This window comes from Xenopus laevis, chromosome 8L (genome assembly GCF_017654675.1).
Source record: "Xenopus laevis strain J_2021 chromosome 8L, Xenopus_laevis_v10.1, whole genome shotgun sequence".
In the NCBI taxonomy this organism is placed as follows: domain Eukaryota; kingdom Metazoa; phylum Chordata; class Amphibia; order Anura; family Pipidae; genus Xenopus; species Xenopus laevis.
The window spans coordinates 68,839,266-68,855,252 of NC_054385.1; the positions used below are offsets into that span (position 1 = coordinate 68,839,266).

At 39.0% G+C, this 15,987-nt stretch overlaps 1 protein-coding gene across 1 annotated transcript; it reads left to right on the forward strand.

The window, feature by feature from the left end:
- Positions 1–1,663: 1,663 nt before the first annotated feature.
- XB5822256.L (provisional ortholog of CDC42 effector protein 2 L homeolog) lies at positions 1,664–13,641 on the forward strand. Its single transcript, XM_018230207.2, has 2 exons — positions 1,664–1,931; positions 10,781–13,641. The coding sequence occupies exon 2, from the start codon at positions 10,902–10,904 to the stop codon at positions 11,604–11,606; it is 705 nt and encodes a 234-aa protein (XP_018085696.1). The 5' UTR covers positions 1,664–1,931; positions 10,781–10,901; the 3' UTR covers positions 11,607–13,641.
- Positions 13,642–15,987: the final 2,346 nt, after the last annotated feature.

Sequence of the window (15,987 nt, forward strand, 5' to 3'; positions counted from 1 at the left end):
GTGGACTGGCCGCCTACAGGAGCCTCTGTTTGGTAGAACACCTGTTTTTTATGCAACCAAAATTTGCCTCCAAGCCTGGAATTCAAAAATAAGCACCTGCTCTGAGGAAACTGAGAACAACATCCAAGGGGTTGGGGAGCAACATGTTGCTCACGAGCTACTGGTTGGGGATCACTGGTGTAAATGTATAAATGTATCAGTGCTATATAAATAAAGAGCAATCAAATAAAATAATACATCTATCTATGACCTTGTTCTGAGCTATTGAGGGTGCCTAAAAAATGTTAGACCAGAAAGTGGGCTTGAGCCCATGAAAAGTTGCATCCTCTGTTCTAAGCTGTAGGCAGGGGACTAAACTGAACATTTATAATCCAAGGTGAGTGTCACCTAAAATGTGCAATTATATGGATCTGTAATATTACTGTATTCATACACCATTCATACTGACATCCCCATCCCCTAGTGTGGCGGTCAGTTCAAACAGGTGGATCTGTCAGTATGTGCCAAGCTTGTGTGAGAAAAAAAAATTAAAATAATAACAATATAATTGTAAAAGAAAATTGACTTTAAATTACTATATGGGTAATGCTATCTTTTATGGCAACATTCCTCATGGAGATAGCATAAAGTAGGTTGTGCAAGTTCCGGCACAACCCTAAAAGGCAGGGGCATAACTATAGGAGAATCAGACCCTGTTGGTATAACTATAGGAGAATCAGACCCTGTTGGCATAACTATAGGAGAATCAGACCCTGTTGGCATAACTATAGGAGAATCAGACCCTGTTGGCATAACTATAGGAGAATCAGACCCTGATGGCATAACTATAGGAGAATCAGACCCTGATGGCATAACTATAGGAGAATCAGACCCTGTTGGTATAACTATAGGAGAATCAGACTCTGTTGGCATAACTATAGGAGAATCAGACCCTGTTGGCATAACTATAGGAGAATCAGACCCTGATGGCATAACTATAGGAGAATCAGACCCTGTTGGCATAACTATAGGAGAATCAGACCCTGATGGCATAACTATAGGAGAATCAGACCCTGATGGCATAACTATAGGAGAATCAGACCCTGTTGGCATAACTATAGGAGAATCAGACCCTGTTGGCATAACTATAGGAGAATCAGACCCTGATGGCATAACTATAGGAGAATCAGACCCTGTTGGCATAACTATAGGAGAATCAGACCCTGTTGGCATAACTATAGGAGAATCAGACTCTGATGGCATAACTATAGGAGAATCAGACCCTGATGGCATAACTATAGGAGAATCAGACCTGATGGCATAACTATAGGAGAATCAGACCCTGTTGGCATAATTATAGGAGAATCAGACCCTGTGGCTGCTGGGGGAAAGGGTGGGCATTAGGCAAGAATTATGGGGGCTCAGTGGGGTACTAGCTGATAAGCAATTTCAGTGAAAAAGGGTCCTTAGATTGCAGCTCCACTGGGACAGGGACTGTTGGATATTCTCTGTATAGAGCTGATCACGTGTCAGCAATATATAATAATAATGAATAGGAATAAATAATCCTGCATCAGATATTTTTCCTATTCCCCCCTCTTTGCAGGATAACGTCAGCAAGTACCTCTTCCAGTAAATGAGCAGCTGTGAGGTACCGCCTTTTGGGAGCAGACAGACCCCGGCATTACGTAATAAACCTGTCCTGATAAGGCAGATTCAGACCAAAAATGTCTCATTCTCTTTCCAGAAACCAAAACCACTTGGGACGAGTAAGGAGACAGGGAAGGCGAAGGTGAAGCTCAGTGCGCTATTGGCTCCTCCCACCTTGTGTCTGTGTGTGAGTAGCGCTGCGGCTGACTGTCAGTCCCGCTCTGTGAGCTCCTGAGCTTGCTCCTCACCGCGCTACTCGGGAAACTGACTGCCAGCTGACTGCCATTCCACAGCAACATCAGGTGAGTCGGAGACGTCTGCTCCCCGAGCCTCCATTGTTTTGTCTGTATCGCCATACTGGCTGGGCGCAGCTGCGTCTCCAGCGCCTGACTGGCAATGATTCTTCAGTCACGGCTCCGTCCTTTCCTTGTAGAGATTGGTAGTGGATTAATGTCATGCTACAGCACGCGCTCATCTTCTACGTTTCTCTTTATGGAAAAGAGACGGAGACAGGAATTAGCGCTGGGCGCTAACAGCTGACAGTTAGGCAGGGCGCGTACATGGCAAAGTAACGGACAGGGATAGAAAGCCTCCATTCACATGCTGCAATGTGCTACAGCTCCACTCCGCCCTGCTCATTCTGTGCTACACACTCTCTCTACTACACTACATTTTGGACTGACCTATATTCCCAAACACATGCTTGGCATCCCTAGGAAACTACCCAGACATAATCATATTTGATGCTCCTCTCCATACACACTCCAGGGGCTCTGTTCCTTCATGATTAGGTTACCAGATCATCAGCATGTGCTAAAATCGGGCTACATATAAAATAGGCAGCTAGAAATTATGGTTTCAGCACTTGCTTTCAATAGGATGAGTGCAGCCCAGCAACTTGCATTTATCAGAAGTATCCCTGGTCTGGTCACATCACACACAAACGATGTGCTATAACTCCCTGTCCCTGCTCCTGCCACAATTATACCATAACAGTTTGCTGCTGCCCTTTCACAGGGGAATTTCTGAGTTCCTAATGCCATCTGATATTAGTCCTATAGATGCCAATAGGAGATGAGCCACAGCTGGTAGTGTGGTTACAAGTAGTAGCAATGAAATCCCTGCCATGTAAGAATAGAAAAGAAGTAGCATAAAACCTGGAATGAATCACATACTGACTTATCACTCCTGCTTGCCTTTATTTTAGCAACTAGCCAGCCAGTATCCCTCAGATTATATCAGCAGGGTAGTGTATAGCTAATAACTAAGTATTTCAACCTCACAGCTAACCAACAAGCTTGCTATATGCTGCATGGCTTTGTGTGTTTTTGTGGTGATACATTTGTTTTGTGTGTACAAAGTCACAACATAACATACCAATGCTGAAGTGAATGCAATGAGTGAAACTAAGTTCTCCTTTTACTGTACATTTTTGTATTGTTTTGTTCCAAGTAAAGAACATTAGTACTTCTTTTTTTATTTTGTCCCTGGACCTTCAATTTATATGGCATGTTCTTAGGCCCGGACTGGCAATCTTTGGGTTCTGGCAAATGCCAGAGGGGCATAAACAGTCACTATTTATTAGGGATGCACCAAATCCACTATTTTGGTTTAGGCCGAATCCTTCGTGAAAGGTTTGGCCAAATACCGAACCAAATTCTAATTTGCGTATTAGGGAAGGGGAAAACATTTTTTACTTCCTTGTTTTGTGAAAAACAGTCACACTATTTCCCTCCCACCCCTAATTTGCATATGCAAATTAGGATTTGGGTTTGGTCGGGCAGAAGGATTCGTCCGAATCCGAATCTTGCTGAAAAAGGCCAAATCACAAACTGAATCATGGATTCAGTGCATCTCTACTATTTATTGGGCTGGTGGGGCTGTTTGGGCCTCTATGTACTTGGAATGCCAGTGCCTGTTTTTGACTCCCAATCCAGTATGTTCTACTAGCTTTTCATTAGCCCATGACCTGTTTCTGGAATTCCAGAGTACTTGTGAATGGTGTAATGGTCAGTTATTCTGCCACTGGTAGAACCAGATTGATTCCACAGTTGTCTGCAACCTGAGGGTGGATTTGGGGCCAGTCCCCACTATCAGCCCATCCTTGCTGGAAGAAGGTTAAGTTACATATTTCGTTACTCCAGAAAATCTTCTGTCCAGATATATGTGCCAAGAATGTGTCAGAACGAGAGGAGCGGCTTCCCCATCTGTTTTTTCACCTCTGTATTTCAGTGCTTCTTAGCATTTTGGCAACATAGGCATTCTCTAATCTTATGCACTCAGACTGGACCATTCCATCCATTACCAGCAGCAAATTCATTGTCATTGATTGTGATCATTAGAAGTCAAAGAGAGGATCATTTTTACCAGGTCTGCCTTCCAGCCAAGATTGCTTCCCTTATTCCAGGCCCTGTCTGGAATAAGGGAAGCGACTATCTCCCCGAACTGCCTCAGCGTTTTTTCCCCATAGGCTACAGCGCAAAATCGCCTGTGCTAATGCACACGCGGCGATGCGTTTTCAAAAGTCGCCCAAAGTTGCAACTTTGGTGACTATTGAAAACGCATCGCCACGACAAAACCTCCCCGAATCTCCTCGTCTGGCCTTACCCTTAAAGTGGTTATTTGCCATGATATTAACTTATAAAAGGGCTGGGAAATTCCAACTGATAAACCTTTGGCATTGACTTTAGATTGTTGAAAATAGTGAGAGGGCTCTCCACATTTCTGTTTCTCTATACTTTCTTTTTTTTTTTTTTTTTATATAATGTTGAAAGTTTTTGTTTGTTAGGTTCCTGCTGCACTAATATATTATGTGTATAACTGAAGCATGATAATATTGTACTCCAAGTAATCCAGAATCCAGCAATGTTCACCCCCCCAGGCTGCACTCGGGGAGGAAAGGTCACAATATTCTCACATCAGTTCCTCTTGTCTTGCTTTCCTGTTAACTCCTTCAGTGCCAGCACTCCATGGGTTTACGAGTGAGAACTGGGAAGCCTTGCAGGCTTGTGAAGGAGGTTTAACATCGCAATGTCACAGGGTTTATCAGTTAGCTGTTATTTGCTGAGATTTGTATGGAAAAAGTATCTCACCCTTTCATGCCTAATGTAGGTTTCTCTTAGCTGCTGCTTACTTTTGGCTCTCCACGTTCACAGAACAACACGGCAATACTTCAGCTTTACAGTGTGTAGTATGCCATGGTCCTTTTCTTTTTCATGTTTTCAGTTAACTTTTAGTATGTTATAGAATGGCCAATTCTAAACAACTTTTCAAGTGGTCTTCATTATTTAATGTTAATATTTTTTTTTTAAGGTTTAGTTATTTGCCTTGTCTTCTGACTCTTTCAAGATTTCAAATGGGGGTCACTGACCCCATCTAAAAACAAATGATCTGTAAAGCTACAAATGTATTGTTACTTTTTATTATTCCTCTTTCTATGTAGGCCTTCTCCTATTCATATTCCAGTCTGTTATTAAAATCAATGCATGGTTGCTAGGGTAATTTGGACCCTAGCAACCAGATTGCTGCACTTGTAAACTGGAGAGCTGCTGAATAAAAGGCTAAATAACTCAAAAACCACAAATAATAAAAAATGAAAACCAACTGCAAATTCTTAGACTATCACTCTCTACATCTTACTAAATGTTAACTCAAAGATGAACAGTCCATTTAAGGATCACTGGGCTAAAGGGACACATCAGGCTTGTGGCGAATTCCCTCTGTGTATGTGAGTGATTTGGGGATACAGTTCAGCATATTTATTTAGTATGCACAGAGCATATTATCCATGCAGCGTGGATTTCATATATAAATAGGTTATAGAAACATTGCATTGGGGGTGTATGTTTATATTTGTCAGCTGGGTGAGTTACAATGTTTGATGCTTATAAATAGAATACATAGTTGCCAGTGCCCTTGCACACACATACATATGGGTTAGAGATGGGATTTAGCTGTGTGGCAGCTGTCAGTGAAAAGTAATCTGAAGCATGCATTTCTGTGTCATGTTCCAGGTAGCCGTGACTCAAGGTAATCAGGTTTTCGCTAATCCTCAAGTCATATTCGTATTATAGGCCAGACAGGATCAGAATAGTCTTAGGAAGGTGGAATCATGGTAGAGGGAGACTTGATCTGACATATGTAATGTTGGCACTGTTTGATACCGAGGTTTAGGGAAAGGTGGTTTTGGGAAGTTATAGCCCTCCAGCTATTAAAGGGCAAGTCAACCCCAAAATATTGGTAAAAACAAACTTCTGGTTGTTACTTTTAAACGATCTTGCAAAAGTCTTCAGGTCTGTTAATTAGCTGGCTTGCCTTACATTGTATCAACAGTCTCAGCCATCAGGACAGAGAATAGGCAGGGACAGACAAACACTGCTCTCTATATCAATACATACACAGAAACTTAAAAAGCCATAGAAAATTTGTATACTGCAAAGTTGCTTATAATTGTTTTATTTTATTAGGCAAATTTTTATTTTGGGGTTGACTTGCCCTTTAAGAATTATGCGTTGCCACCAGTGGCTTCCTTGGGTTAGAACAAAAACTCAAAAAAAGTGCTTTTGTACCTTGAATAGAATCAGAATAAGACAAATGTGTATTGAAAGCCCCCCACAGCCACATACACTTACAGTGAATCACTTGGAGCAGTCCATACAGTTCTCATTGCAATCTTTACCCACACTTTATCCTTGCTTTACTGACTGAGCACCATTATCTCTTTTAAAGCAGAGATCTGGGCAAATTTAATGGAATCTTAGGTGGCCATGTATCACTTACAATTAAAAGTGCTTGACTTTTCCCCTAGGCTTGAACAGTTGGTGGTGGTGTGTGGCATACATAGTACAAGACATATGCTTCTCTATTACTTCCCATAAGAGAACTATTAAATAATTTAAAAGTGGATTCATTTGAACAGATGGGTCGATGTTCATTTCAGTGTGACTAGGTGTAGCAGATCCTTGGGTGTCTTTGCCATTTCAGTTCCCACTGGGATTTAAAAGCAGACATGATGGAGGGTGCTGTACAAAGCTCTTTTAATATTTCCAGGGATGTGGTCTCATTAATGGAGCAGACCAGCTGGGATGTATACAGGATTTAATACAGGATGGATATTCAGCCCTAGGGCTATCTGTCAGCATATGGACAGGTTACTGTAAAAAGCTACAGGGAAAAGCCTGTTTTTGTAGCAAACGAGGAATACATGGAGTCCTAGAATATATAACACATAAAACAAATCTCAAGTGCTGTGTAAACTCACCAGAGTGAGGACATGGCCTAAGGGCCCAGACCATCAACAGTCAGTTTGTTTACAAGAATCCGCAGTTGGAAGAATAATAGCAGCAGGCACAAAGTGGAAGTTTATAAAAAATTTCAGAAAGGAACACTGAAGCAATTTATGCCAATTGCAATGAGAGTTAGCACCAGATGTAATAGAATACAATGCACAAATATGATGTTTCCTTTTATACTGATTGGGTGGATACCACCCAACTTAGCTCCCATGCAAAGCAAAGATCACTTAGGATTTTCTATTTTCATGCCATTCAGAGCCCTAATGCAGTGTTATTTGATGCCTAAAAGCCAGTTTCAGTAACACTGAGACCCAATTTTGAACTCTCATTTTTCCAGCTTCCCTACCCAATTGAGCATTACTCTCATGATTAGGGGCTTTAATTGAATACAGATTACTAGGCATCTGAATAGCACCAGGCTCACACATACTGGAAGAAACAAACAACAATCTGGGAATTTCTTGGTTTTAGTAACCTCAAGAATAGTTGTGATAATGTGGGGAAATCCTTGTCAGTTAAAGGGGCTATTAACCTTTAAATTAACTTTTAGTATGATGTAGAGAGTGATATTCTGAGACAATTTGCAAATGGTTTTCGTTTTTTAATATTCAAGGTTTTTGAGTTAAGCTTTTTATTCAGCAGCTTTCCTGATTGCTTTTTCAGCAATCTGGTTGCTAGGGTCTAAATTACCCCAGCAACCATGCAATGATTTGAATAGAGACTGGAATATGAATAGGTGAGAGCCTGAATAGAAAGATGAGTAAAAAGTAGCAATAACATTATATATGCAGCATTACAGAGCATTTGTTTTTAGATGGTGTTTTAAAAGCTGTAGACAATCATGAGAAGGCAAATAAAAAAAGATACTATAAAAGATAAATAATGAAAGCCAACTGAAAAGTTGTTTAGAATTAGCCATTCTATAACATACTAAAAGTTAACCTGAAGGTGAACGCCACTTTAAATAAAGTCTTAATGCAAAGACAATATTCAGAGCCACAGAGCTGAGCTAAGTAAACCTCCCAATAAGATGTCTTGCTTGACATTCATCTCTCGTGCAAAGATGATCATAGTTAATCTGAAGTGTACAAGAATCCAAGATTATCTGAGTACAGCACTGTGCACACTTCTCACGTGTTATTAGCCACAACAATCTATTCATTCTCACAAGCATGTGTGTATGCTGCAGAATAGGAAAGCCAGGGGTTATTTGCTCAGGATATATAACTGTACTACCCAGGAGGTATGTGTGTGGAGCTGGGAACTGGCTAACACAGGATGGGATTTGACCTTTCTGCACATATATCTTAACGTTAAAGTGTAAGTCTCATTACCCAAAAACAAATGCCGTTTTTATGCAGTTCTAGTACTCCTTAGAACTCCTTAGCAATAGTGTAAAATAAAATAGGATAAAATGTCCCTTGTGTTTTTCCCACCAGCAATAATGTGAAATTACATTTTCCCACTGGCTTTTCATATTACTGGTGGTGGGAAAGAAACTAGGGACTTTTTTTTTTTTTGGTGTGTGTGCTGTCGTGCAGTTTTACTATGGGCAATAAATGTCCCATGTGCCCTTAAAGGAGAACTAAACTCTAAAAATGAATAGGGCTAAAAATGCCTTGTTTTATATAATGAACTTATTGCACCAGCCTAAAGTTTCAGCTTCTCAATAGCAGCAATGATCCAGGACTTCAAACTTGTCACAGGGGGTCACCATCTTGGAAAGTGTCTGACACTCGCATGCTCAATGGGCTCTGAGCAGCTGTTGAGAAGCTAAGCTTAGGGGTCGTCATAAATTATCAAGCAGAAAACAAGGTTGGCCTGTTATAATAAACTGATGCTACAGGGCTGATTATTAAATTCTGATGTGAATTGCACTGGTTTCTGTGCTGCCATGTAGTTATCTATATTAATTACTAATCAGCCTTATGCTGTGACATTTATATTCTATGCTTTCTGTATATTTTGAATTGGTCCCTAAGCTCAGTAAGTTACAGCAGTACAGAGCATGTGCAGTGAATCAGCAGAAAAGAAGATGGAGAGCTACTGGGGCATCTTTGGAGACACAGATCTTTACTGCTAAAGGGATGTGGTTGCTTCGGACTGGTACAGAAGCTCAAAACATCATGTACAACATTTCTAGACTACTTCTTTAGTTTAACTTTCCTTGTCCTTTAAGTTGGCCAACTATTCCAAAGTCATACAATCAGTAACATAACTAGGGGACCAAGGGCCCTGGGTCCCACTCTGAGTCTGTCCCCCCCAACTGGACCTGCACTGCATGCACTCACTGCTCCCAAGTTACCCCACTGTGTACAATAGAAGTTCTTCTCTCCAGCATTTGTCATAGGATCGGTTTCACCCCATTTTAAACAATATAGGGCATCATTTCCCCACACCAGCACAATATAAGGTCTGATCCCCCACTCAATACAATCCGGATCTGATTTCCTGACATTTCCCCTCCATCACTGTAGAATACAGGATGAGATCTTTTATAAAACTGACAGATTAACTGATTAAATGCAGTGTCTCTATTTTTGGAACTTGGAGCACTTAAACAGATTGAATCCATTGTGAGAGAGTGAAAGTTCCAGCAGTGGCCTTTGAAGTGAATGCTATTTGCAAACTGTGTTGGATTTTATCTGGGCATAAAGCTGGGAGGATCATCCATCCTGTTTGGATAAAGGGAAGGAAGCTAATCCCATGTGTCGTCGCCCCCCCCCCCCCGGAAATCTATTTCTAGAGCTCTCGTTGCTTCTATGTTGTACATAACAAATTAATAATGATAAGAGTTACATTGTAACTGGTAGGCTGTATTTTTTTTATTTTCAAGCAACATTTTGAAATTTTTCCTACATAGAACCAAATGTAGTCCCAGATAACCAGCCCAGTGTCTGTCCATTTAGTCTCTAAGGCCTCTCTCTCATATATTTCAAGTTAGAACTATGTATTTCAAGTTAGAACTATGTATAACTGTAAATATATATATCTATATCTATCTATCTATCTATCTATCTATATATATATATATACACATATGTATTTATAACACTATACTAAGACAAAACTATAATAATACTTTGTTTAACATAAACATCTATAACTAAAGCAAATGCAACATTTTGAGACATTTGAATGTATTTATGTAACCATTACTGCCATGTAGGCTCCAAGGCACCTGGAGGGGATTGCTCAACTTTTGTTTTCAGATAGTTCACCAGAAATAAAGATTTTTCCATTACTTTCCATTATTTATCTTTGGCCATTTTTCTGATATTGGAGTTTAAACTTTCATATTTTACCTTCTATGTCTTTTTAAAGCAGCTCTGTGAGGGGGTCACCAACTGTGTAAACTGTTCTAAATTGATACATTTAATTGATACATTTGTTATCTTTGTCCCTGCTAAAAAAAAAAAAACCTAAGTTTCCTTAAAGGCAGTTGTTATAATTGATACTATAATAGCTAATATTCCATCTGAGAAATGTATCAACTAATGTAGCAAATTGCAAAAATTCACAAATTGTTCCTGGATTACTGAGCTCCCAGGCTGAAACACCAGAGACAGGAACATTCAACTTTAAACTGGAAAAATTGTAAAACATAAAAAATGGAAAGCAATTTAAAGTTATAATTTTTGGTGAAAAATCTGAAAATAACTAGACTAAAAAACAAGTATATGGAACTTTAACCTGATTTGCAAGTGAGCCCCTTATGAACATGTGGTTGATTGGGGATCAGAATAAAATGTAAAAGCCAATGCATGATATTCTCTATAACCATGAATAAAATCTGAAAAGCTTTTAAAATCTACAATTTTAATGCATTAATGGTTTATTCTGTATTTCCATTTTAGATCAATACGACAATTCAAATATTGACCTAGAGCAGCTGTGAGAAAATATTATACTTTCTTCTGTCTGCACCCACTGTGATCTTCGGGAAATCATTAACATCCAGTGAAAGCACCAGTAGAGATGCCGGCAAAAACGCCCATCTATCTTAAAACTTCCACTCCCAAGCGAGGTAAAAAGCCAAAACTTCGAGATGTACTTTCAAGGGAGATGATCAGTCCTCCTCTGGGAGATTTTAGGCACAGTGCTCACATAGGACTTGATGGAGAAGGAGATATGTTTGGGGAGCTGTCCTTTTTGCAAGGAAAGTATGACCTGATTCCAAACATGGGTCGGAAGTTTACCATTCATAGTACTGACACCAGCCTTGATGAAGAGTTTCACAATGATGCCAGTTCTGCGAGTTACAGATCATATCTGAAGAGTGCAGTGTCTCTTCCAGCCTTCAGTGCTCCCCATAGTAAGGAGAGAGCACCACCAAAGCCCCCTAGGTTACACTTGGAAGAGGCTCCAAGTCAACGTTCTATGTCTATCAGCTATGGTGAAAGATGCTTTTCAAGAGATGAGAATGTTTCATTTCCATCTATCCCTTTGGACCAAGACAGCGGAAATCTTGTGGCTTATGATAGTTCATCTGAGGGATCAATCAATGAAGATAGTGCCCAGAGCCTTGGTTCCACTTCTGACCCAATGCAGGAAAACAAAGACAACCAACTCACCCAGGAACAAGGCATTCCAAAATCCGAGTCCCTCTCTGGGCTTGAATTAGACCTGGGACCTTCCATCTTGGATGATGTTTTGAGGATAATGGATGATTATAAACTTTAAGACTATGAGAAAAATGGATTATTTTAAACTCTTAGATTAAGGAAAACAGAGATTTTGTACAAAGATACATGAACATTATTTATTAACTTGGAATGATTTAACAAGGAACAACTTTCTTAAAGGTTTAATAAACCAACAGTTGTTTGCAAAGCAAACAATGGGTTAGAACCCAAAATACTGTCTTACAGTAGATGTGAGTATTTAGACTTTACACACTCCCTATAAAGTTATCAAAGTATTGTTCATTCCAGTGGGTGTTCTTTGCTAGCTTACAAACGGATTCAAGAGGATGAAGCAGCACTGGGATATATAATTCATTAAGCTGCAAGTAGAGTAAAACTTGGATAACATGAACTAGCATGGATGGAGTTGGAGGATGCAAACAGCCCAACATAAAATAGTCATTCCGCTAACTATCTACAGATGCTGTGTTCAGTATAGGAGCATATGAAAAACAGACAAGTGTTATGATGTTGACCCTTAACCAACTGATGATTTAGGTTTCCTGGCAATAACGGTAGTCTATATCCACGGCTGGCAGTAGATATTGAGTGTCTATTTAGTGAGGGAAAAGGTCTGCTGTTAGAATGTGTCCTATAAATATTTGATGTTAAAAGCCAGTATTTTGGCACCAAGGTACAGCAACCCGATAGGGTGATAACACAATTTCCTATGTGTAAAAAATGTCACAGTTTTCCCAGGTGCAGGAACACATAGTAACCAATGAAATGGTTACTTTTAAACAGATTGCCAGTAAATGTTATCTGCTGATTAGTTGTTAAGATTGATACGAACTATGACAAACTTTACTCCTTGTATTACAAAACCCTCATATAGCTTTATATACCACCTAAGGTAAATCATAAGAACAGCAAAAGTCTGAAAGGATTCCACATGCATTGAATGACACAGGGCTACAGAACAATACGGCTACTATTTTGAACAGATTCAGGGTCACTTTGGATGTTGCAACACAGACTCCCAGTTCAGTAACCCATAGTAAGCAATCAGTAGTTGATCTTTACTGCCCATGGGCTTCATGGTATCAATTGCAGTAGAGCCCCAATTTTACACTTCCCAGGGGACGGTGTCAAAATGGCATAAACTCTGGAAAACCATAAAATCCAGGGGAAAGAAATGCCGCTTGCTGTATGTGACCTAAAAAAACAGTGTCTTTCCTGGGAAATTATAAAATCCAGGATGTAAAATCGTAATTGTACTGTATGTCATTTCCAGATTACTACATAAGGGAAAACGTTGCCTGTTACACTATGTCACTTTATAACCCCCTTGGTCTGGATGATGGCAATCACTAGAAAAATCTGTTTTCACTAGCAAAAATCATTATACATAAATAACATCATAACTGTTATACTATTACCTTTAAAGTACCAATGTATTCCATTGTGTATGGGTCATGTATAATAAATTAAAAAAATTAAAGGAGGAGTAACATCAAAAAATTAAAGTGTTTTGCATAATGTAATACAAATATAATGCAGTGTTGCCCTGCACTGGTAAAGATGCTGTGTTTGCTTCAGAAACACTACTGTTTATATAAATAAGCTGCTATGAAGCAATGGGGGCAGCCATTCAAAGGAGGAGAGGCTTAGGTTACACAGCACTATTGAACTATTGAACCCGTGCCATATAGCCTTTTTATCAATTTCCGCCATTGCTACTCAGCAGCTTGTTTATATGAACTATAGTAGTGTTTCTGAAGCAAACACATCAGTTTTACCAGTGCAGGGCAACAATACATTATATTTGCATTACTTTAAAACACTTTCCTTTTTTGGTGTTACTGTTCCTTTAAGTTCTTTGTCCTTCCGACATGTCTGCCATAAAACTTCTACTTATATTAGAAAGTTTATACATAAGGACTGGAATAGAAATGTGATTACCACTAGTACATTCTAACCCTGGGAAGTGTTGATATAGCACTACTGTTAGGAGGAACTGTCCTATTGCTATGCGTATATTAGTATATTTTTGGGTAAGGAAAGCTGAGCTATAAATAAATCACTCCTATGAATACGCCGTGGCCATTGTATAAATTGAGCCTTAATTTTATCACTGCCATAAGTAAACTTTAGTCATAGTTGGTGCTAACCTATATACATGTCACTGCCATTGCTAGGTCTTGGGAGGACTCAACCGTAAGAATGTCACTGCTGTTAGTACTCCCTGGTCTTTTGCAAGATTAATTCATTAACACAATGCTGCTATTAATAAACCGTCCATAGGAAGGGCAGATTCACTAACTTGGCACTGACCAACATGCAGCTTGGGTCAAAATAAGTTACCCATAAACCTTATTGCTTTATTATATACAGTCTTGGCTCTAGGAGTGAAGTACCCTTACAATTATAAATGCTCCAGTATATGTGTACAATAGTCCTGTGTTAAATCTGTTTGATATCAGGAATGGATACACACAGATTTAAGGAATATCTTGAATGAAGTGCCCACTATTGTAAAATATATAACGAATAAAGTACCCCCCTCAGTTTCCTGACCATATAAAAACACGAGGCCGAAGGTATGATGTAGAGCGTGGCATTCTGAGACAATTTTCAATTGGTTTTCATTTTTTTTATTACTGGTTTTTTGATTTATTTAGCTTTTTATTCTGCAGCTCTTCATCTTACAATTTCAGCAATATGGTTGCTAGGGTCTAAATTACCCTAGCAACCATGCATTGATTTGAATACAAGATTAGAATATGAATAGGAGAAGACCTTTATTATTATTATTATTATTATTATTACACAATTAGCAGTAATAATACATTTGTAGCTTTACAGCACATTTGTCAGTGACTCCCTATTTGAAAGTTGGAAAGAGTCAAAAGAAGAATGCAAATAATTAAAAACTATAGCTATATAACTATAATAAATTAATAATGAAGACCAAGGGGCAGATTTATCAAGGGTCGAATTTCAAAGTAAAAAATACTTTGAAATTCGACCATCGAATTAAAATACTTAGAATATCGAATTCGAACTTTTTTCATCAAATTTGTGTATTCTGCGGTATAAGTAAGATCGTTCGATTGAAAGATTAAATACTTCAAATCGAACGATCGAACAATTTTACTTCGACTTCAAAAAACTTAGAAAAATGCTGTAGAGGGTCCCCATAGGCTAATATAGCACTTCGGCTGGTTTAATTTGGCGAAGTATTGAAGTCAGTCTTTTTTAAAGAGACAGTACTTTCATTATCGAATGGTCTAATATTCAAACTATCTTACTTCGAATCGAATTCAAAGTAAATTCAAAGTCCTAGTATCCTATTCGATGTATCCAAAAAATTACTTTCAATTTCGAATTTTTTTACTTCAAAAATTCCCTCGAATTCACTTTGACCCTTGTTAAATCTGCCCCCAATTGAAAATTGCTTAGAATCGCCCATTCTATAGCTATAACTAAAAGTCAATTTAAAGGTGAACCAGGCCTTTAAGCCTAGGCAATCTTCACAACACCTTCCCAACTCACTGGTAGAGTATTCTGGGAGTCATTATAGGAACTCTTTGCAGAAAACTGGCAGCTTTTAACCCACAAGATAGAAAATCTTTAGTCTGATCTAATATAATTTATTAATCTATGATGACACTATTAACCTGCTATACACATATTTATTCAAAACTCATTTAGATTGTCATTGATTGCATGTCATTATGAAAGGATTAAAGCTTTCTTCTCCTCTATTAGACTTTTGTATTTGTTTTTCATTGATGTACACTACATGTTTATGTGCAGAGGGTGAAGCCGCATAGTCCTACAAATGAATAAAGCTATTTGCTTCAGTGGGTGAGCCAAAGGAGCAGTTTTTGGTGGGAGATGCAAGTAAATACCACACATCACATTTACATGCAGATAGTGGTGTAACTATATGTTATTAGGCCCCACAGCAAATTAATTTTAGGGCCCCCAACAAATCCAGAGGTTGTCCTATCTATATGTTGAAATTGCTCATCAATTAGGGCCTCGTGCCCCCCCCAAAAATCATGAGCCCCCCTGTGACCTCAGGATCTGCTTCCTCTGTAGTTACGCCCCTGCCTGCAGAGCAGAAGTACCTGTAGCTGTGAATACTGAAGCAATAACAATATAGACGTGTTGTTCAACATGTGGCTGTTTAGAAAAGGGCTGCTAGGAGTAGCTAATTGACGACTAAAGTGCTGTGCGTTGATTAATCCTGATTTAGGTCCCATGACCCAAGCGCTGCAGGCATTAGAGACAGCCCTGGAGCTGAGAGAACTCCATCAATATAATTGTATGATATAAGTGATGGATTGTGTATGGCCTTTGGGTAAACCTGGTTAAAAACAGGAACAATACAAGCAGCAATACAGTCTGTTTACAGTAGCACATACAGCTCT

Bases quoted from the DNA above. Each gene is read 5' to 3' on its own strand.
- XB5822256.L (XM_018230207.2), top strand. From the start codon at position 10,902: ATGCCGGCAAAAACGCCCATCTATCTTAAAACTTCCACTCCCAAGCGA.